The 23,369-nt window shown below is 45.9% G+C and overlaps 1 protein-coding gene across 1 annotated transcript in view; it reads left to right on the plus strand.

Annotated features, from left to right (window-relative positions):
* Positions 1 to 2,470: 2,470 nt before the first annotated feature.
* LOC139228972 (phosducin-like protein 2) overlaps positions 2,471 to 23,369 on the plus strand; it is a 31,276-nt gene continuing 10,377 nt past the window's right edge. Inside the window, exons 1-4 of the mRNA XM_070860593.1 lie at positions 2,471 to 2,533; positions 4,130 to 4,250; positions 5,210 to 5,300; positions 12,469 to 12,612. Of these exons, the coding sequence (XP_070716694.1) occupies positions 2,471 to 2,533; positions 4,130 to 4,250; positions 5,210 to 5,300; positions 12,469 to 12,612 (419 nt within the window). The remainder of the gene's footprint in view (positions 2,534 to 4,129; positions 4,251 to 5,209; positions 5,301 to 12,468; positions 12,613 to 23,369) is intronic.

The following is a 23,369-nucleotide window of genomic DNA, read 5'->3' on the forward strand; positions in this document are numbered from 1 at the left end:
CAGCACTCTCCTAAGGTGCAGGATGTAACAGATGTGGTTCAGATGATGGCAATGAGTGCGAAGAGCATTGACCTTAAGTGATCACTCCTGGACACCATCAGTGGGGTGGGTGATGAGGTATCGGGACTATCGGGAGAAGTAACAACACTATCACGAGAAATGGGAACACTGTCCGGGCACATGAGGAAGGGAATGTTGCAGATAGTTGATACACTGTAGGGGCACATGAGGGAGCGAATGTCAGAATTAGCTGCTGCAATAAGGAAACACGCCCAGACCCCGCACCCATTGACGGAATCAACTGCCACTCCCACTCCAATCTCCAGACCAGCCTCTGAAGATGCCCAAGCCAGGCTTTCCACATTACCACCTGCCCACACCCCCCATCAAAAAGTGCGCATTATCCAAGATGCTCGAAAGGATAAGCTTGATACCAACCTGAGAAATGCTGCGCCACCGCCTGCGGGCAGGGGTGAAGTCACCAAGACCAAGCGCAGTGGGCAGTCTTAGAATACAGTGGAAGAGAGATGGGTGCAGCCTTTCTTTGCTGCTGCTGTTGTTATTATTATTGTAACTGTTCTCAAATTAAAAGTGTTTTGTAAGTGATGTAAATTTCCAAGTTTAAAAGTTTGTAAGTGATCTTAAAGTTTGTAAGTGATCTTAACTGAAAATTTTAAAGTTTGATACAAGAATATTTTTATTAAAGTTATGTACAAACAAGTGTTAAACTTTTGAATAAAATATATTTTAAATTATAACTGAATCATTTACATTATTTGTTCCATTATTAACACAACTTTTTGAACTAAAGAAGAATCATTTCCATTATTTGTTCCATTAACACAACACAACATTATGGAACAGGTCCAAACAGTAAACATGGTCCATTTGGAATAGTTGCTGCTGAGCCTTCAGGCAGCAAAGCATTCATGGATGAGCTGCTGGTACAAGGCTCGAGCAATTGTTAAAGGGGCACAACCGCCCGCCCTCCTCCGCCGTCGTCGTGCTCCAGGTTCAGGTAGTGGCATGCTTGTCCTCCTCATCCTTGTCCTCCTCCTCGTCATCTGCATCTTCTTCCTCCACATCAGCCACTCTCACCTCAGGTGGATCTTCTACTACCAGGTGCTGCTGTCTTATGATTGCTGTATGCTGCACAACATATCCAGACAACAGTGAACTGACCGACAATCTCAGGGGAGTATTGCAAGTAGCCTCCGGAATGGTCCAGGCATCAGAAACACTGCTTCAAGATGCCAATGGTCCTGCTGCGCATCACAACATGTGACATGTTGTATTCTCGGTCAGCTTCCATCCAGGTTACGCGTAAGGGCGTCATGAGCCAGGTGGCGAGGCCGTACCCTTTGTCTCCCAGTAGCCAGCTCTGCCCTTCTGGCTGCTGCTGAAACAAGGCAGATATAACGCTCTCGCGTAAGATGAACGCATCATGGGTGCTCCCAGGGTATCTCGCATCAACTGCCATGATGCGATGCATGTCGTCACACACAAGCTGCACATTCACAGAGTGGAAGCCTTTTCTGTTCCTGTACATCTCGGAATCCTCCAAAGGTGCTCGCAAGGCGATGTGGATACAATTAATGCAGCCCTGTAACTTTGGGAAGCCAGCAATCCTGGAGAAGCCCACAGCCCTGTCACGCATTGCTTGGGTGGTCATGGGGAACTTTATGTACTCATTCCTTCGGGTATATAGTGCAGCAGTCACCTGCCGAATGCAGATACGTGTTGCATGTTGAGAAATGATGCGCACATTCCCAGTTGTGGCCTGGAATGATCCAGATGTACAGAATGAAATTGCAGTTGTTAACCTTCACTTCAACTGACAAAGCGTTCCTCCTGCCACTTCTAGGATGCAGATCTGCTTTTATTAACTCTCAGATCTCAGTTACAACTTCTTTTGCAGAAATGCAGCCTTCTCACACAGTCTGCATCACTACGTGCTCGGAGGTTCCTCATGTGATGATGTCTAATCTTCTCCTCTGCAGCACAATCATGCAGAAGCCTTGCACGAGGTACGGCATTGTCAATATTGCCCCCATAACTTAATTGTAGCTTTGCAAGAAGCTCAAAACAGCAGGAGAAAGAAAGCATTTTCACCTTCTTTCCTCTCTCTCTTGTATGGACCACACCCTGGTCTGTGTATTAGGCTTGCTTGGAACGGGAAGCTAGGCATTCAATAAAGAAACGAAGTCCAATGCAATTCTTTCATTTTTGATTTTTTTTTTAAAAAAGTACCACCCGACCCCCGAACGTTTCCTCACCGGGCTAGAGGGTCGGCCAACAGAATCGCTCCCTCACCTGAACACGGGCACGGCGTCCATCCCCGAACCCCGGGCTTCTTTTGAAGCTGTTGTATAGCCTAAGGGTTCTCATCCCTTCAGTTCGGCATCCACACACCCACCCCCCCGCCCCCCGCAGGCTTCTTTTGAACCAGAGCCCGTGTCTAGGCGAGGGAATGATTCTGCCGGCCGACGCTCCGACCCTCGAGCCCGGTGAGGAGACATTCAGTGGTGCCGTGGTACTTTGAAAAAAATCAAAAATGGAAGAATTACACTAGACTTCCATTTTCTCCCTTTTGACTTTGAAAAAAATGAAGCTTCATGATGCATATTTTTTGCCTTCTTGACTCTCTCCAAAACTTCGCCGAAAAACAATGGCATCTTTCTGTGCTGATTTTTTAATGTGTGCTGTTTTTTCTTAAATGTCCAGAAGGTTTTTTGGGAGTGGTCACATACGCTGTCCTAGGGAAAATGTAAGTTGGCCAAACTTGCTTAAATTTGAAAAACTGGCGCAGAAATCAGGTTACACCCCCTATGACGCTAAAAAATACTAACCTAAAAAAATCGTAACTGAGTTACGCTGGCGCAGAAACTTTGGGGAAACTTGGATATTTTAATTTATGCCAAAAAAAGTGGCGCACGCCAAAAAAATGACGCAAATAATTGAGGAAAATTGAGCCCTATATTTTTTTTAAATGCGATGAACGCTCTAAAGGAATTGTTGCCGAATTTGCAGCAGTCTTGGTCTGAATTATTTGCAGCAATATTTGATGCACCTTGGAGCATTGGACAACTTTCTCTTCAACATTTCACCCCTCTTGCACTCTGCAACTCTCCATGGCAGGATAGCTGAGATTCAGAACTTGGCAGCATGGGGGAATTAATCCTGCACCCCAATACCATGCTATCGAATAATGGTGTGCCTGTATGCTACAGCACTGCTATGCAACCTACACTGTATAACTGTGATCATTCAACAAACTGATACAATGCCTTCAAATAGCAGACTTGTTCATATTTAGGAATTATTCAGCACGCGATGACTGATTTTTGTTATCTATAAGTGATCTATGGACTAGCCTTTCACCTTCATTTTTGGCGGTTTTCTTGGCGGTACAGCTGTTTTTTGTTGAAAAACTGCCCGGCGAAAGTTTCCTATTTATTTTGTAAAGAGTTCCACCCACATTTTGAAAAGACCACCGGGTAGCAACCGCCCATGTGCACCGCCAAGAAAATTGCCAGGATCTAAGTTTTGTCTCAGCGGAGCACCCGTACAAACCGCCGAGGAAACCGCCCACGAAAAGCTGCCGGAACAGGGTGGTAGGTGAGTACCTTGCAGAGAAAGGCAAGTTAAAGTTTTTAAAAATTATTTTTAAAATTCTAAAATGGCGATTAAGTTAAAAAGTGTCTTGAGAATGTTTTATAACTTTTTATTTTTGTTTAGCTGAAAAAATATTTTTTGAGTTTTCCCCCCTCCCTCGGACTACATTTTAGTACTTAATGTCCTTTCTGGTAAGAACCGCCTGTTTCACCTAATTTTGCCTTTAACCACCAAAAAACCGCTGAGAATATTGGTGCAAGATCTATTTTCTCGCCGGGCGATATTTTTTTACCTTAATTATGGAAAGTTTCGCCAGCGCTAGTTGCAGAACGTTAGCATTTTTTTCTGGACGGCAATTGGGCATTGAGGGGCTTTAGAGAAATTCTAGTCATATATCTATTTTGTTATCTATATCCACTTTTTATAAAGATGTAAACTCATGGTCTGAGAAAGATTCCAATTATCAATTTGAAACCAAAAATCAGAACACTATAATTTTGTTCTTTTTCCATAGGATCCCAATGAAGATACTGAGTGGAATGATGCCTTGCGGAGATTTGGCATTATTCCTCCAAAAGAAGAACCAAGCGATGAAGTTGAAGAAATGGTCCTACGTTTACAGGAAGAAGCTAAAGGTAAAAGTTTAATTTTGTCTAAGTGTGTATATAAAGACAAATGTTTTGAGAATTCAGACAAGGGCAAAACTTATGTGTATGCTGTTTTACTGTAATGAAATCCCTGATAAAACTGAGAAAATATTAATTTGGGGGCGGGTAGGGAGTAGGGTAGGAGCGGTGGGCTGCAATGCAGTCGCGAAACCCAGGATAATGGGTTGCCCTCGGGTCCTGTCGACTTTATAAGGGACTAATTAGTATTTTGACCTTCTGTTTCCCGCCTGCAGCCAGGCAGCCAGATGGAGAGGCTGGCTGGCTGTTGGCCGGGTAGGCCTGTAGTGCCAGGCCGCAGAGAAGAGGGAGGGAGGGATCGGAGGCTGGACTGGGTGGTCGGAAGGCCGGACGGGGTATCAGGGGACAGACGGGGGAGGTCGGTAGGCTGGATAGGTATCGTGGGCTGGAGGGGCGATCGGGGGTCGGAAGAGAAAGGTTGGAAGGCCTGAGGTGGGTCGGAAGGCTGCAGGAAGATCAGGGGTTGGGGGTCAAAAGGCCACAGCAAGGTTTGGAGATCGGAGACCTCATGGGGATGGTCGGAGGCCTCAGGGGAAGGTTGGGGGGAGATCGGAAGGGTCGGTAGAGTGTCCAATCGGAAGGTTTGATGAGGCAGGAACGTTGGATCCAGCAGGTAAGTGGAAAGGCACTTACCTCCTGGATCCAGCAGTCCGCCTCCCTTTGGGGCTATACCTACTCCGCCACCGTAACTTCATTGCAAGTGCAGTGGAAACACCATTTACGCATATAAATTGGTTTTCACCGTACTTCCAACAAAGTTACGGCGACAGAGCCGGAGGAGATCTGAGCAAGTTTTCAGCCGTGGACTCATAAAATTACCAATGTATTGTTGGCACCCAATGTCCAAAAAAAAACATTCTGTGTGTACACAGACTGGCTTATTATATCCAAACTTCTGCTTCTCACAGTTAAGCCCTTTGAACGGATGAACCTTGCAGAGTTAAAGGAGGCAGAGGATGAGTTTGATGAGGAGGATGAACATGCTATTGAAATATACAGGTTAGCACAAATAACTATTCAGCTACAACAATAAAATAGCAGCTTAAATACAACTGTGTTATGTCACATAAAGAAGGGATCTGCTTTGATTGACTTACTGAGTATTGTGCATCTTCAGATCAAAGAACGAAAGCCATATATAAATATCCCCTTCTTATACATTAAACTTCTTTATGCAGTTTATACATATGTTTTTTAAAAGATCATGTAGAATCATTTTAGAAGATTGGGAGTCTTATACTCATCATGCATGATTTTTATCATATAAAAGTTAATTTTTTAACTTTGAGAAGGAAATTTGCCTGCCAGGAGTGCATTTTAGAAAATCAAGTGCACAGTGCTCTTCATTTGTTAACTGTGATATATTCACAGAGCACAGCACACACAGCTCCTAACATGGCAGGCTGCTCTCTCGGAAGCCTCTGGAATCTGCCTGGTTTTGTTTATTATTAACTCTGCAGTTGCAGTACACAATACGTCCACATCCACAGTGTGGCGCTACAAACATTACAAGCTTACAGACATTACATTAACCATTTAAAATAATGCTGGAAAATCATGTGCACCATATGCTCAAATGTTTGATATGCACTCCCAGTGTGAAAGGCTCCCCATTGAGAGTTTGAGATGAGAAAATTATTGTGGTCTCAATAAAATAAAATCAATACTAATGGCAGTTAAAAGTAAATATTAATTGGAGGCTTTGCGAATTTGTGATACCATCATAGAAGATAAAAAACTTACACGATCCAACAGAGTGAATGTAGGGGTGACTGTATTAGTTTGCACTCCTCGTGCAGAGGCTCCTCACCCATTGGGAGAATGTATATAGAGTGTACATAGACCGCCCTAAGTGGAGGAAGTGCATTCGGGAGAGCGCTGAGCTCCTCGAGTATCGTTGCCGAGAGCACTGCAGAAATCAAGCGCAGGCAGCAGAAGGAGCGTGCGGCAAACCAGGCTCCCTGCCACCCTTTCCCTCAACGACTATCTGTCCGACCTGTGACAGAGACTGTGGTTCTCGTATTGGACTGTACAGCCACCTAAGAACTCATGCTAAGTGTGGAAGCAAGTCTTCCTCGATTCCGAGCGACTGTCTATGAAAGGATAGAATTCAGGAGCAAAATACTGCGGATGCTGGAAATCTGAAGTAAAAACAGAAAATGCTGAAAATACTCAGCAGGTCAGGCAGCATCTGTGGAGAGAGAAACAGAGTTAACATTTCAGGTCGATGACCTTTCGTCAGAAGTGGAAAAAGTTAGAGATGCAAAGGTTTTTAAGCAAGTGTAGGGACAGAGAAAAGGGGAGGGGAGGAAGGAACAAAAGGGAAGGTCTGTGATAGGGTTGCAAGGTAGAAGAGATCATGGGCTAGAACCTCCATCTTTATTGCATGCTAACGCCCACTTAATGCCCATTTTACCGCAGAAATGACATATAACACTCATATATCGCCCATTTTGGCACAAAATGGAAACTGGCGGGCATTTTTTGGAAGCTTATCGGCGAGTATTACTTTCCCCATGTGCTTAATGTGGAGAAAAAATCTTACCGCCCGCCCACTTTTTGGGGCGGAATCAGCAGAATGGGCGAATTCAACGGCCATAATATCGGCCAGAGTTAATTTCGTGCGGAATTAACGCCGAGATTCAATATTAACGCCCGCCCAGTGTTTTTTGTTGTAAAGAGCATATTTACCCAAACTAACAGCCATGGAGATAGCCCATCATCAATTTCACCACCTCGCACACATATCGCCCACAATCGCTCGCCCAAAAAAACACACAAAGTGGAACTAATCGGAACGAATCACAGCGTTATGGACGCCATGCTGTAGATCACATGTCGCATCCTTTAAAAGCCTGCTGAGCTTCAACCTCGGCGGAGTTCGGATGTACTCTGCAGATCATTGGAGTTGATGTGACCATCCCTTAAAAACATCTTGACCACACTGTGTCTGATTGGAATTGAAGAGGTGTGTTCATCGGGACATTCTTTGTTCATGAGCAATCGGTGAAAAACAGAGAGTTACTGCAATGGGGCCTGTTCTTTCTTACTCTCTCTTGGTGACCAAATACATGCAGCAGACTTGACATCGCCGAAGGAACGCTCCACTGCATTATATGCCCAATGTACGAAGTGACAGACAGATGAGGAAGACCAGATGTTACACCCCCCGCAAGTACAAGGAGAAGCATTCTTACCTCGATTTTCCCAACACCACCTGCCTTCGGAGACTGCGCTTCCACAAAGAGGTTATTACTGAGGTATGCCAGCTGATAAGGGCAGATCTGCAGCCTGCCAACACCATCAGTATTACACTGTCCGTCGAGGCCAAAGTTACCGCGGCACTGTCGTTCTATGTCTTGGGTTCTTTTCAGGCCACAGCTGGCGACATTTATGGACTTTCTCAGCGTGCCACACATCACTGCATTAGACAGGTCACTGAAGCCCTGCAGATACGCAGGAGGGACTTGATCAGCTTCCCTATGACCAGTGAGGCACAGAGTGAGAGGACTCTAGGATTCTCCAGAATTGCAAACTTCCCCAAGGTGCAGGGAGCAATAGACTTTATACACATCGCGATGCAGGCACCTTTTCAGGATGCTGAGGTTTTCAGGAACCGCAAGGGATTCCACTCCCTGAATGACCAACTGGTTGTCGACTACCAGCAAATTATACTGACAGTGAATGCTCAATTTCCGGGCAGCATCCATGATGCTCACATCCTGCGTGAGAGCACTGTAACTGACTTGTTTAACAATGAGTCACAAGATCAGTGCTAGATGCTTGGGGACAAAGGATATGGCCTCGCCACCTGGCTGATGACCCCCCTGCGTGACACCCACACTTAGGCCGAGAGGCGATACGAGAGCCACAGAGCAACTCGCAACATCGTTGGAGTGCTAAATTAGTGCTTTAGATGCCTGGACCACTCAGGAGGTGAGCTTCAATACCACCCTGAGCAAGTAGCTCAATTCGTGGTGGTGCTCTCTATGCTACACAACTTGGCTATCAGGAGGGAACAAGAATTGCCTGATGAGTCTGACAGTCCACCTCACCAGAGAGAGGAAGAGGAGGGCGACGCTGACATCGGCCCAGATAATTAGGCTGACGCTGAAGCCATGCCCCCGCCCCACTGTAGACCGCATCAAAGGGCCCATGATGGCATGATAGCTTCAAGAGCCTTACGTCAGGAGCTCATCAATGATCGCTTTGCTTAAAAGAACGTTGTTGTTATTTACAAGGCTGACACACTGCTGGGTGTGCAGGTCATACATCAATGGTGGGCATCACCTGGTGACAGTTAAAGTTTAAGTTGATTGAAGTTAAGTGTGATTATACCCTTTGATGTTAGGAATCACCAGCATGTAATGGTGCAGCTATCTGAGCCGATGTGCTACAAGGTTTTGTTAAATAAAAAACATTTAAACCAAACATTAGTCTGAAATCATCAGTATTTCTGTACAAACCAATCCTTCCCCCCCCCCCCACCCCGCTTCTCCTTCCCACCTCTACCCCTTCCCCTCCTAACTCCAAGCCGCATGGCCTAGGAGGTCCAACAAGCGATGCTTCATTGCGGGGGGGGGGGGGGGGAGGGGTGACGGCCGAAACGCTGCTACGGGAGAGGACGGCCCCGAGTTGGGAATGTGCTCCGAACCATAAGCAAGATGTTGCTACTGGCTCTCGTGTGGTTGGCAATGGGGGTGCGTCACCTTTGGGTGCAGTGCGGCGCTCCAGGACCACTGGGAGCCCTCTGCCATCAGTGTTCCTGACTACCAGCTTCAGGGCCTCCTCCATCCCTTCCATGTTGTATCTTATTTGTTGGACAAAAACTCGGTGCCAACTATGTTCTTAGTAGTTTTTTTGCTGCTGGTGAATCTCCGTCGTTCCTCCTTTAACAGCCAAACAAGCACACTCCACAGCCACACACGCTTTTAGTCCCTCTGAGCTCTCTCTCTCTGTCTCCTCTTCTGCGCATGTCATGATGACCCTTGACCTGAATCGCAGGAATCGAGCATTGCCATGCCATTGCTAAGGACGGCCACACTATACGGCAGAAGGTCAACAAAATTTAACGCTACCGCCCATTTGATATCGCTCGCAGTAACGCCCATTTTCAAAAATGTAATCTAGGTGTTTTGAGAATGGGCGAGAAGCCAGCGACCTGAAAACCCTTTTTTAACACCCAGGCCAGAAATAATGCCCATTTTTGGGCGATAAGCACAAAAGTGGCGGTTCTAGCCCCATGAGACAAAAGGGATGATGATGCAAGGCCAAAGGAGATGGTAATGGCGCAAGTTAAGAAACAAAAGATGAGTCTAGATACATTTGCTGTAATCCCACTGACTCCCACAGCTACCTGGACTACAGTTCCCTCCCCACCCCGCTTCCTGGAAGGATACCATTCCATTCTCCCAGTTTCTCCATCTCTGTTGCATCTGTTCTGATGACGCCACAGTGCTTCCGATATGTCTTCCTTTTTCCTCTACCGTGGGGGACATGGCCCTCGACCATACTCGTCCTATTTCCTGCACTTCTGCTTTCACCCCTTCCCCTCCCTCCCAGAACCACAATAGGGTTCTCCTTGTCCTCACGCTTCACCCCACCAGCTTCCATGTTCAGCAGATCATCTTTCGCCATTTGTGCCACCTCCAGCATGATCCCACCAAACACATTTTCCCCTCCCCTTTCAGCATTCCGAAGGGACTGCTCCCTCCGCAACACCCTGATCCACTCCTCAATCACCCCCAACACCCCCTCCCCTTCCCACGGCACCTTCCCGTGCAAGTGCAGGAGATGCAACACTTGTCCTTTTACCTCCTCCCCTTCCACTGTCCAGGGCCCCAAACACTCCTAGGCGAAACAGTGGTTTACTTGTACTTCTTTCAATTTAGTGTACTGTATTCGTTGCTCACAATGAGGTCTCCTCTACATTGGGGAAACCAAACGCAGATTGGGTGACTGCTTTGCAGAACACTTCCGTTGAGTCCATAAACGTGACCCCGAGCTTCCGGGCCCCAGTCACTTTAATTCTCTGCTCCACTCCCACCCTTATCTCTCCGTCTTTGGCCTCTTACACTGTTCCAACGAAGATCAAAAGTAAGCTCGAAGAACAGCACCTCATCTTTCGTTAAGGCACTTTACAGCCTTCTGGACTCAACATCGAGTTCAACAATTTCAGACCATAAACCCTGCCCCTATTTTTTTTTCCTTTTCTCTTTTTCCCATGGCAGCTGTTGATGATTCAGTCATTTCCATTCACACCCTATCTAAACTCATCTTTTGTTTCTTAACTTGTGCCATTGCCATCACCTTTTGCCTTGCTTCACCATCCCTTTTGTCTCTTAATCTCTGCTGCTTTCTACCCTATCACAGACCTTCCCTTTTGTTCTTCCCTCCCCTCCCCCCTTTCTCTGCCCCAACACTTGCTTAATAACCTGTTACATCTCTGTTTCCAGTTCTGACAAAGGGTCATCAACCTGATACGTAAATTCTGTTTCTCTCTCCACAGCTGCTGCCTGACCTGCTGAGTATTTCCAACATTTTCTGTTTTCATTATAGAATTCAGGTGCATTTCCCCTCCCAACAATTGTCTGGATCCACTTGGGGATAGGAACTTGTAATATTACCGCTGCAAATACCTTCTGTGCTTATGAGGTCTTAAGGGGTTCAGAAGACATCAAAACAATAGTTTTATCCATTTTTAATTTTGGATTTATGGTAGTTGATGTGCAATGACATTTATACATACAGACATGCACACACATACACATTCATAAAAATAATATAATGGGAATTATTTTGAAGGGAATTAACTGATTAATATATAAAAGCCATGTAAATGCAAATGTAATTAATGCTAAATCAATTAATTCCTTCTGCTGGATCATCATCATATGCAGTCCCTCGAAACGAGAATGACTTGCTTCCACGCCAAAAAAGGGATGAGTTCACAATGAAGGACCTAATAGTCCACGTCTCAAACTAAATCTTAAAGGGTGGAAGATGCCTGTGCGTGGATTTTTTTAACGTGTGGTGGCCGTTGCACACCAGCCACCACACGGGCTTGACAGAGCTCGGTCTTGATCCAGTGGCAAGGGTTATCCAAGATGACTGGAGACCTGCTCTGCTACACAGACCTAGTGGGCACACATATCGCAGTGTGGGCTGGCCCGTGCTGCCCCTAGGCCCTGAATTCACACCTCTCCTGGACCCCGATCTGCTGGATAAAGATATTGGGAATGCAGAGGAATGGCTACAGTAAGGATATGTTCGTAAAAATAAGGATGCAGATATGCTGGATCCTGGCCTTGGACCTAAGATTCCATGGAGCCTTGTAAGGGATGGGACTCTACCTGCCCAAAACGAGGCGAGCATTGTAAAAAGGTGGTGGGATGTTCCAACCACGGAAGCTTCCACATTCCCGGCCTCTCCACCCCATTTCTTTCTGGTAGCCATTTTCCAGTAGGGGACGAGAGGATGGTTACTCCCCTCAACCCCCTACATCAAGTGGGCTATATTGAGGGGAATTCCTCCCAGTATGGCCTTATAAAGCCATAACAGAAGCCCCAAACATTAAACAGACAAAGTTAATCTATATTCGAGGGGATCAATTACTTCTGTTTCACCTGTAAATTACTAACTTTCAGAGCTGAAAACTTATAAATACGTTTTCCTTGGCCCACAAAGACTCTCGAGGATATCTATGGTGGAGCAGCTATGCGCTATTCCACCTTACAAGGACACATCATGGCGGGCACTTCTGAAGTGCCCTTGCAAGCACCAGCAGACTGCCTCTTCCATGGAAATAACCCCATCACCCAAATTTGGGACAGAGTCTGTGGCCTTGCGCTTGGACAGGGGAGGGGGATTCCACTCCACAACACTTGCACCAGCGCTGTGGGACCCCTGATATTCAGGCCCTTCAAAATGAAAAATATGAAAGGATATGAGGACAGAGAAGGAAAATAGGAATTACAGCAAATAGTTCCAATTTGGAGGTAGCACTGGCAGAGCCACAGCTACCTCCTTCCATACTGAAATTTCTGATTCAAAATAACAATGTTTTGCAATTGATATATATACAGATATGGAATACAAGAGCCCTCTTTGAAAGGAACATTTAAGCAGAGCAGTGTCATACTGAAATTGGCTCATGTTTGTGTTTTAGACGTCAGCGTCTGGCAGAGTGGCAAGTTGTACAAAAAAAAAGTAAATTTGGTGAGTTGGCTGAACTCCAAGGAGATGAGTACGTAAAGCAAATTACTTATGCAGGAGATGGAATATGGGTCATACTTCACCTTTATAGACCTGGGTATGTAGCTAATCAGTTCCACAGATGTAAGTCTTGTAAGTTGTGTTACTAAATTCCACTGTTTCAACATGCAACAATGATATAACTGATTCTTTGGACCATAATGTCCTACATCATATATATTACTGATAAATGCTTTAGGAACATTTTTGTTCACTCAGGAAAATTTATCAATAATTTTGTAATGCTTTAAATGGCAGAATATTACTGTGGAAGCAAAAAGAATGCTTTTGGTGTTAAATGATAAGCAATATTATGTGACAATTTTGAAGTTTCCAGAGGCTATGCATGTGCATAAAATATGTGACTGACTAGAATGTTCTGTAGGAATTAATTAAATTAGCATTGAGTAGACCTGAATGCATAAACAGCCAACAGCGAAAGGAATCTTATGTGGAGAAGGAATTATGAAAGCAATGTTTCTGGGGTTTATTTTTGATGTAGAAAAGTCAAAAGAGTGCTTATAAGTTTATTTTGTTCTAAGTAATATTTTTTCAATAAAGTATGTATTGAAGCACGAGTGACCTATTAGAATTGGGTAGGTTGGATCCCAATAAAAAAATACAACTTTTCATAGACTTCTAACATGGACATATATTTGAAATAGCATTTTACATCATATGGCAAGGGATAAGAGACATTTATCCTTCAAAACAGTACGAGGATGTTGCCAAAAGGTAATCCTGCCTTTATAGAATCATAGAAATCATAGAAATTTACAGCACAGGTGGCCATTCAACCCATCATATCTGTGCTGGCTGAAAAAGAGCTATCCACACCAATCTCACTTTCAAGCTCTTGGTCCGTAGCCCTGTAGGTTGCAGCACTTCAAGTGCATATCCAAGTACTTTTTAAATGTAATGAGGGTTTCCGCCTCTACCACCCTTTCAGACAGTGAATTCCAAGCTCCCAGCGCTCTCGGTGAAAACATTTCTCCTCAACTCCCCTCTAATCCTTCTACCAATTACTTTAAATCTATGCCCCCTGGTTATTGACCTCTCTGCTAATGGAAATAGGTCCTTCCCAGCCACTCTATGTAGGCCCCTTATAATTATATACACCTCAGTCAAGTCTCCCCTCAGCCTCCTCCATTCCAAAGAAAAACAACCCCAGCCTATACAATCTTTCCTCATAGCTAAAATTCTCCAGTCCTGGCAACATCCTCGTAAATCTCCTCTGTATCCTCTCATATTACAGGAAAGGTATGATTGCACTGTGGTGACTAGAACTGTACACAGTACTCTAAGCTGTGGTCTAACTAGCGTTTTATACAGTTCAGGCATAACCTCCCTGCTCTTATATTCTATGCTTTGGCTAATAAAGGAATGTATCTCATATGCCTTCTCAACCACCTTATCTAGCTGTCCTGCTACCTTCAGTGATCTGTGGATATGTACTCAAACGTCCCTCTGTTCCTCTACCTTTTATTGTGTATTCCCTTGCCTTGTTAGCCCTCCCCAAATGCATTACCTCACACTTCCATTTGCCACTTTTCTGCCCACCTGACCAGTCCATTGATATCTTCCTGCAGTCTACATCTTTCTTCCTCACTATCAACCACACGGCCAATTTTTGTATCATCTGCAAACTTCTTAATCGTGTCCCTACATTGAAGTCTAAATCATTGATATATTACATAGGATATACAACACAGAAACAGGCCATTCGGCCCAAGCAGTCCATACCGCCGTTTATGCTCCACTCGAGCCTCCTCCTGTCTTTCCTCATCTAAATCTATTAGTATAACCCTCTATTCCCTTCTCCCTCATACGCTTGCCTAGCCTCCCCTTAAATGCATCTATACTATTCGCTTCAACCATTCTCTTGTGGTAACAAGTCCCACATTCTCACCACTCTTTGGGTAAAGAATTTTCTTCTGAATTCCCTATTGGATTTCTTGGTGGCTATCTTATATTGATATACCACAAACATCGAGGGATAAGAACATAAGAAATAGGAGCAGGAGTAGGCTATATGGCCCCTCGAGCCTGCTCCACCATTCAATACGATCATGGTTGATCCGATCATGGACTCAGGTCCACTTCCCTGCCCGCTCCCCATAATCCCTTCTCGTTTAAGAAACTGTCTATTTCTGTCTTAAATTTATTCAATGTCCCAGCTTCCACAGCTCTCTGAGGCAGTGAATTCCACAGATTTACAACCATCTGAGAAGAAATTTCTCCTCATCTCTGTTTTAAATGGGCGGCCCCTGATTCTAAGATTATGCCCTCTAGTTCTAGTCTCCCCTTTCAGTGGAAACATCCTCCCTGCATCCATCCTGTCAAGCTCCCTCATAATCTTATACGTTTCAATAAGATCACCTCTCATTCTTCTGAATTCCAATGAGTAGAGGCCCAACCTTTCCTTATAAGTCAACCCCCTCATCTCCGGAATCAAACTAGTGAACCTTCTCTGAGCTGCCTCCAAAGCAAGTATATCCTTTCGTAAATATGGAAACCAAAACTGCACGCAGTATTCCAGGTGTGGCCTCACCAATACCCTGTATAACTGTAGCAAGACTTCCCTGCTTTTGTACTCCATCCCCTTTCAATAAAGGCCTTCCTGATCACTTGCTGTACCTGCATACTAACTTTTGTGTTTCATGAACAAGTATCCCCAGGTCCCGCTGTACTGCAGCACTTTGCAATCTTTCGCGATTTAAATAACTTGCTCTTTGATTTTTTTTCTGCCAAAGTGCATGACCTCACACTAATACTGAGCCCTGCAGAACCCCACTGGAAACAGCCTTCCAGTCACAAAAACACCAGTCGGCCATTACCCTTTGCTTGCTGTCACTGGTCTCATTTTGGATCCAGCTTGCCACTCTCCCTTGGATCCCATGGGCTTTTACTTCTCTGACCAGTCTGCCATGTGGGGCCTGTCATGTTTGTAACCTTCACATAACTGTAACCAATATGTAACAACACTGTACACTGTATACACCTGTGAAATACACACTTTGACCACAGGGGGTGAACTTGTGGGAGACACTCCTCACCTGGTCAGCCAGGTACTTAAAGGGAGGTTCCACGCAGGCTCAGCACTCCTTGGTCCTGGGAATAAAGGTGCAGGTCATGTAGTGACCTTGTCTGCAGTATATGCCTTGTGTGACTTTATAATACAGTGCAGAGACACTACATTTGGCGACGGGAAATGGGAATCGACGACTCACGAGAATGGCCACCGGTAGCACAGATGAAAGGTACTGTGTTGGTGAGGACTGGGACGATTTCAATGAGAGGCTCCAGCAGAGCTTTGTCACGAAGGACTGGCTGGAAGAGACAGCAGCCGACAAGCAAAGGGCACACCTACTGACCAGCTGTGGGCCTAAGACGAGCAGCGTACATATGGCCCCACGCTGATTCTATTCACACAGACGTCGGGAGGGATAAAGCATACCGGACTTCGATGCAGACCTTCAGCGTTTGGCCAGCCTCTGTAAGTTCACAGATGTCTGCAGGGGGGAGATGTTAAGGGATTTCTTCATTGAGGGCATTGGTCATGCCTGGATTTTCAGGCAGCTTATTGAGACCAAGGACTTAACTTTTGAGAGGGCAGCTTTGATAGCTCAGACCTTCATGGCAGGGGAAAAGGAGACCAAAATAATTTACGCAAGCAGCCCTGGTTTCAACGTGGCGATGAACCAGGGAGTTAATGTTGTAAAAGCGATACAGAACCCCGCAGGCAGGCAAGGGCAATTCGACACCGCCCAGGCAGGCAGGCAAGGGCAATTCGACACCGCCCAGGCAGGCAGGCAAGGGCAATTCGACACCACCCAGGCAGCAACAGATTCCAGGGTGGGACAGCAACAGAGACAATGGCAGGAGGATCGGCAATTCACACCATCACAAGGGACAATGCGTCCCGGGATGGGACTATTGGCACACAGCAACAGAGTGATCAGGAGTAATCAAAGAGACAATCAGAGAGGAATGCCTGGTAACAGTCCCTTTGTCCACAACAATCTCAGCTCATGCTGGAGGTGCGGGGGCAGACACAATGCGAAAACCTGCAGGGTTCAACATTTTATCTGCAGAAGCTGCAATTTCAAGGGACATTTGGCCATAATGTGCAGAAAACCCATAGCGAGGTTAGTTTACGAGGTAGAGGAACCAGATGAAGAGTCTGCAAGGCAGTTGGATGCTTGGGGCACAGCCATGGATGCTGAAGTCTAGCAGGTTCACGTGACAGACATCCATAGCTCATACACTAAAACGGCGCCTATGATGATGAAAGTTCTATTAAATGGCATCCCGGTGCGCATGGAGCTGGACACAGGAGCTAGCCAGTCACTTATGAGTGTCCAACAATTCGAAAGACTATGGCCACTCAAAGCTAGCAGACCCAAACTAGAACGCAGAGACGCAATTATGAACGTACACCAAAGAGATCATCCCAGTGCTCGGCAGTGCAAATTTGGTGGTCACAGATAATGGATCAGAGAACCGGCTGCCACTCTGGATTGTCCCGGGGAATGGTTCCGCGCTTTTGGGGAGGAGCTGGCTAGCCGAGATGAACTGGAAATGGGGGGATGTGCACGGCATTTCATCTGTGGAGCAAAGTTCATGCTCACTGGTCCTACAGAAATTCGAATCACTATTTCAACCAGGGGTCGGGATCTTCAAGAGCATACACATCACCCTGGATGCCAGACCAGTGCACCACAAAGCCAGAGCCGTGTGTGATGCGTGAGAAAATTGAAAGAGTGAGTTGAACAGGCTGCTAACGGAGGGCATAATATTGCCTGTTGAATTCAGTGACTGGGCAAGCCCCATCATCCCTGTCCTTAAAGCGGATGGCTCGGTCAGGATTTGTGGCAACTACAAGGCCACCATCAACCGAGTGTCATTACAGGACCAATACCTACTTCCGAGAGCGGAGAACCTTTTTGCCACGCTGGTAGGTGGCAAGCAGGTGGCAAGCTGGACCTCACTTCAGCCTACATGACCCAGGAACTCGCTGAAGAATCCAAGCTAACCACCATCACTACGCACAAGGGGCTATTTGTATACAACAGGTGTCCGTTGGCATTCGTTCAGCGGCCGCTATCTTCCAGAGGAACATGGAAAGCTTGTTTAAATCCATTCCTGGCACAATCGTATTCCAAGATGACATCCTAATCGCGGGTCGAGACAACGAGAAACACCTCCACAACCTGGAGGAGGTGCTATGCCGACTGGACCGAGTAGGCTTGCGACTAAAGAAGCCCAAGTGTGTGTTTCTGGCCCCAGAGGTCGAGTTCTTGGGCAGGAGGGTTGTCGCAGACGGGATCCGGCCTACCGAATCCAAAACGGAGGTGATCCATCGTGCGCCCCGGCCCAGCAACACATCAGAGTTGCGTTCATTTCTGGGACTATTGAACTATTTCAGGAACTTTCTGCCGAAATTAAGTACATTGTTAGAGCCACTACACGTGCTCTTGCGTAAGGGTTGCGAATGGTTTTGGGGGAACTGTCAAGAACGGGCTTTCAATCGGACGCGGAACCTGCTTTGTTCTAATAAGCTGTTGACCTTGTACGACCCCTGTAAGAAATTGGTTTTAACGTGTGATGCGTCATCCTATGGGGTTGGGTGTGTGTTGCAGCAGAGTAATGATGAGGGCCAACTTCAACCTGTGGCTTATGCCTCCAAGTCGCTCTCCCAGGCAGAACGGAGATATGGGATGGTTGAAAAGGAAGCACTTGCATGTGCTTATGGGCTAAAAAAGATGCACCAGTACCTTTTTGGCAGAAGGTTCGAGTTAGAAATGGACCACAAGCCGTTAACATCCCTGTTGTCCGACAGCAAGGCTGTCAATGCCAATGCGTCAGCTCGCATACAGCGATGGACTCTCACGCTGGCTGCGTACAATTACACCATACAGCACTGGCCAGGCACGGAAAATTGCGCTAACGCGCTCAGCAGGCTCCCACTAACGACCACCGTGGGGGCATCAGAGCAAAGCGCGGAGATGGTCATGGCTATTGAGGCTTTCGACACCGCAGGCTCCCCCATCACAGCCCGCCAGATCAAAATCTGGACCAACAGAGATCCCCTCCTGTCACTGATAAAGAAATGTGTCCTAACTGGGGATTGGGCGCCCGCACACGGAGCGTGCCCCGAGGAGATCAGACCATTTCACAGACGGATGGACGAGCTCTCCATCCAAGCCGACTGCCTACTATGGGGCAGCCGGGTAGTCATGCCTCAGAAAGGAAGTGAATATTTCATCAGGGAACTCCACAGCGAGCACCCAGGCATCGTGCGAATGAAAGCCATTGCCCGGTCACATGTATGGTGGCCGGGAATTGATTCAGACCTGGAACACTGTGTTCGCAGGTGCACGACATGTGCTCAGCTGGGAAATGCCCCTAGGGTGGCCCCCCTCAGCCCGTGGCCCTGACCCACCAAGCCATGGTCACGCATTTACGTAGACTACGCGGGCCCATTTATGGGAAAAAAGTTCCTGATTGTTGTCAGTACATACTCGAAATGGATCGAGTGCATCATATTAGATTCGTGCACGACATCCACCACTGTGGAGAGTCTGCGCACGGTATTTGCGACCCACGGCTTGCCAGACATCCTAGTTAGCAACAATGGCCCGTGCTTTACTAGCTATGAATTCTAGGAGTTTATGTCGGGTAATGGTATCAAACACGTCAGGACAGTATCGTTCAAGCCGGCTTCCAATGGCCAGGCGGAACGTGCGGTTCAAATCATAAAACAGGGCATGCTCCAGATTCAAGGACCCTCTCTTCAGTACCGCCTATCGCGCCTCCTGCTGGCCTATAGGTTCCGCTCGCCTTCGCTCACGGGAGTCCCGCCCGCGGACCTACTCATGAAACGCACGCTTAAAACACGGCTGTCCCTCATTCAGCATGCTCTGTTGGACATTATTGAGGGCAAGCGCCAGTCCCAAATCGAGTACCATGATCTCAACTCAGTGGGAAGATGCATAGAAATCAATAACCTTATATTCGTTCTCAATCATGCATTGGGACCCAAGTGGCATGAGGGCACTGTAATAGGCAAAGCGAAGAATAGGGTCATAGTGGTCAGACTAAACAATGGGCAGATATGCTGCAATCATCTGGACCAGGTAAAGAAAAGGTTCAGCATGAACACTGAGGAACCTGAAATAGACCATAGGATGTCAACCACACCACTGCCAGTGAACGAACAACAAGGACATTCAACAGCATGCACAGTCCCTGCGGCGAGCCCGGACAGGCTGGAACCAACTCAGGCGACAGAGACGCATGCTACGACTCAACCACCAGAGCCACAACTGCAGCGCTCCACGAGAGAGTGTTGACCACCTGAAAGACTCAATCTTTGACCCAAAAGACATGAGGGGGGAGGTGATATCATGTTTGTAACCTTCACATAATTGTAACCAATATGTAACAACACTGTACACTGTATACAACTATGAAATACACACCTTGACCACAGGGGGTGAACTTGTGGGATACACTCCTCACCTGGTCAGCCAGGTACTGAAAGGGATGTTCCACGCAGGCTCAGCACTCCTTGGTCCTGGGAATAAAGGTGCAGGTCATGAGTGACCTTGTCTGTAGTATATGCCTCGTGTGACTTTATAGTATAGTGCAGAGACACCACAGGGCCTTGTCAAAAGCCTTGCTAAAATTCATGTAGCGTACATCAAACACACTACCCTCATTGACCCTCCTTGTTACCTCCTCAAAAAATTCAATCAAGTTAATCAGACATGGCCTTCCCTTAATAAATGCTTGCCGACTGTCCTTGATTAATCTGCGCCTTTCTAAATGACAATTAATGCTGTCCCCAAAATTTTTTCTAATAATTTGCCCACCACTGAGGTTAGGCTGACTGGCCTGTAATTACTCGGTCTATTCCTTTCTTCCTTTTTAAACAACGGTATAACGTTAGCAGTCCTCTGGCACCACACCTGTAGCCAGAGAGGATTGGAAAATGATGGTCAAAGCCTCCCCTATTTCCTCTATTGCTTCTCTTAACAGCTTCAGATAGATTTCATCCGGGCGGGGCTTGCAATTGATCTACTTTATTTATCAAACGTTTCAAAAAACAAGGACAACACAGTAACTTTCACAAACAATAAATACTAAAGTGAATTAGGATTTCTCACCCACCAGTACCTTTAGCCAAATTGTTTGTTTAATTTTATACCATCCATATTCTCCACATCAGTGAAATGGACCATGGAGTTCCAATATAGATTCATTTTATCTGTGCATTAGAGCTAGCAAGATTTACGTATTTTCACATTTCAATAATTTCTCCCATATACAGCTGCCATAAAATCATCAGAGGGAGCTCGCTGAGTTCAAGGTTTGAGCACAGCAAGCGCTACTGGCTAAAGTGGGATGCACACTCTTGGCCTAAGGGTCAAATCCACCACACCTCCCAACTTCAAACAGCTACGGTGAAAAATCTATAAAATCCTGTTCGGTGGAACAGCTGATCTGCTGGCAGGGAATGAAACAAAGACAGAATTACCTGCTATCGCAGTAGAGTACATGAGGATGATATCTACCTTCTGTCCCATCAACGTTCTGCCCTCCTCCAATCAAGACCCATTCTGTGATGGATTCCTACTGCACGAGGAGGGGAGCAGGCTTGCTGGGAGCAGGAGCCTGCTGCATCGCTGCTGAGAAAAGTGGTGTCTAAACATACATCCGTCCTTTGTACAATCGCGGCCAGTAATTTTATTTCAAAGTAAAATCTGTCTGGGTTAGAGTTAGAGTGAATTTGTTTGAAGCCAGAGCTTTATTTTTTTGAAGGAGAGAGCTGTTTTTCAACGGGGTCAAATCTGTGCAGGGATGGATTTCCAGGGTTGGGTGGACCCTGTTATTGGGGTGGATATACTTCAGGACTATCTATCTGTTTGATTTTCTATTGCTGTTTCTGCACTTTTCATTAATAGTAATCACCACTATTATGGCTCTGTGCTAAAATCAGGAGGGAAGGCTTCACCAACCCACCTTCTAGCAACCCAATACAGCCCTGAAAGAACCAGTAATGTATCGGTGGGAATGAGAAATTAAGGTGAAGGAGGAGAGAGAGAGAGAGAAACAGAATTAATAGACAAAGCGAGACAGAAATGAAGGAGAGGGAAGTAGCATGGTCTAATAATAAGCAAAACATTAAGTCGGTTTGGTGCTTAATTACAATTCTTCCTGAATGAAAAGTTACGTAATAATACACATGATACATGGATCTGGCTGTTTATCCAAAAGTTTGCTGATCCTGGATTAAAGGAGGAGATTTTTGGTGAATTCTACTGCATGGTTGTTACAAATAGTCTTCCAATATTACATATGTTATAGGAAGATGAGCTGATACAGCACACCAAAGAGTAGTACTTTAGGGACTTAATAATACTCGTTGCAGTGGTGTGTCACCTATATTGACCTCATCAAGGTTAAAAACTGAGTTAAAATAATATAGGCAAGGATTTAATACAAAAAAACATCAATCAGTGCACAAAAATTGTGCAGTGCAAATCAAATCCCCTTGTGTGCCCAAGCTAATAAACAACTGAATTTTAAACGTAATTTTAAAATGTCTTTAACATTGAATTATTGTCATATTCAAATATGCTTAACTAAGTCCATATAACATGAAACAACATTTTATATGTTCTGTATTTATTTTTAATAAAACAGCTCTCCTGAATATTATTTTTTCATATTACTGGGCCTATTTCAATCTTTCTACTTAGAGCACCATCTCGTGGTTAGGCTACTCTCAGGTGCCAAAGTGCTGAAGGTTGGTCACTTACCTGAGAACAATACAAATTAACCTAAATTTGAACGAAGAAAGTAATCATTTTACATAAACCGCTGAAGATTGATCTCATGGCCACCTGCTTAAAAACTACCATGGTAAAGTGAAGAGTAAAATAAATAATAAATCTTTAGGCTACAGCAAATAAATATGGATAAGAAGTACAGCTTGGGGGCTAAATTGGATAGCCCCAAAAATGGGCACATTGATGGCAATGTGTGATTAGCCTGCGCCCATTGAGGAAGCATGCCAACTTCGTGCTGCCTGCGATATATTTCCAAATCAGGATGGTGTGCAACTTGGAGGGGAACTTGCGGATGATGGTGTTCCCATGCGCCTGCTGCCCTTGTCCTTCTAGGTCGTAGAGGTCGAGGGTTTGAGAGATGCTGCCGAAGAAGCTGTGGCGAGTTGCTGCAGTGCATCTTGTACACACTGCAGCTAATGTGCGCCATTGGTGGAGGGAGTAAATGTTGAAGGTGGTAGATGGGGAGCTAATCAAGCTGGCTGCTTTGTCCTGGATGGTGTCGAGCTTCTTGAGTGTTGTTGGAGCTGCACTCATCCAGGCAAGTGGAGTATTTCATCACACTCCTGACTTGTGCCTTGTAGATGGTGGATAGGTTTAAGGGGGTCAGGAGGTGAGACACTCACTGCAGAATACCCAGCCTCTGACCCGCTCTTGTTGCCACAGTACTTATGTGGCTGGTCCAGTTAAGTTTCTGGTCAATGGTGAGCCCCCCAGGATGTTGATGGTGGAAGATTCGGCGATGGTAATGCCGTTGAATATCAAGGGGAGGTGCATAGACTCTTGCTTGTTGGAGATGGTCATTGTCTGGCACGAATGTAACCCAAGCCTGAATGTCGTCCAGATCTTGTTGCATGTGGGCATGGACTGCTTCATTTTCTGAGGAGTTGCGAATGGAACTGAACACTGTGCCATCATCAGCGAACATCCCCACTTCTGACCCTATGATGGAGGGAGTGCC

Source organism: Pristiophorus japonicus, chromosome 2 (genome assembly GCF_044704955.1).
Source record: "Pristiophorus japonicus isolate sPriJap1 chromosome 2, sPriJap1.hap1, whole genome shotgun sequence".
In the NCBI taxonomy this organism is placed as follows: domain Eukaryota; kingdom Metazoa; phylum Chordata; class Chondrichthyes; family Pristiophoridae; genus Pristiophorus; species Pristiophorus japonicus.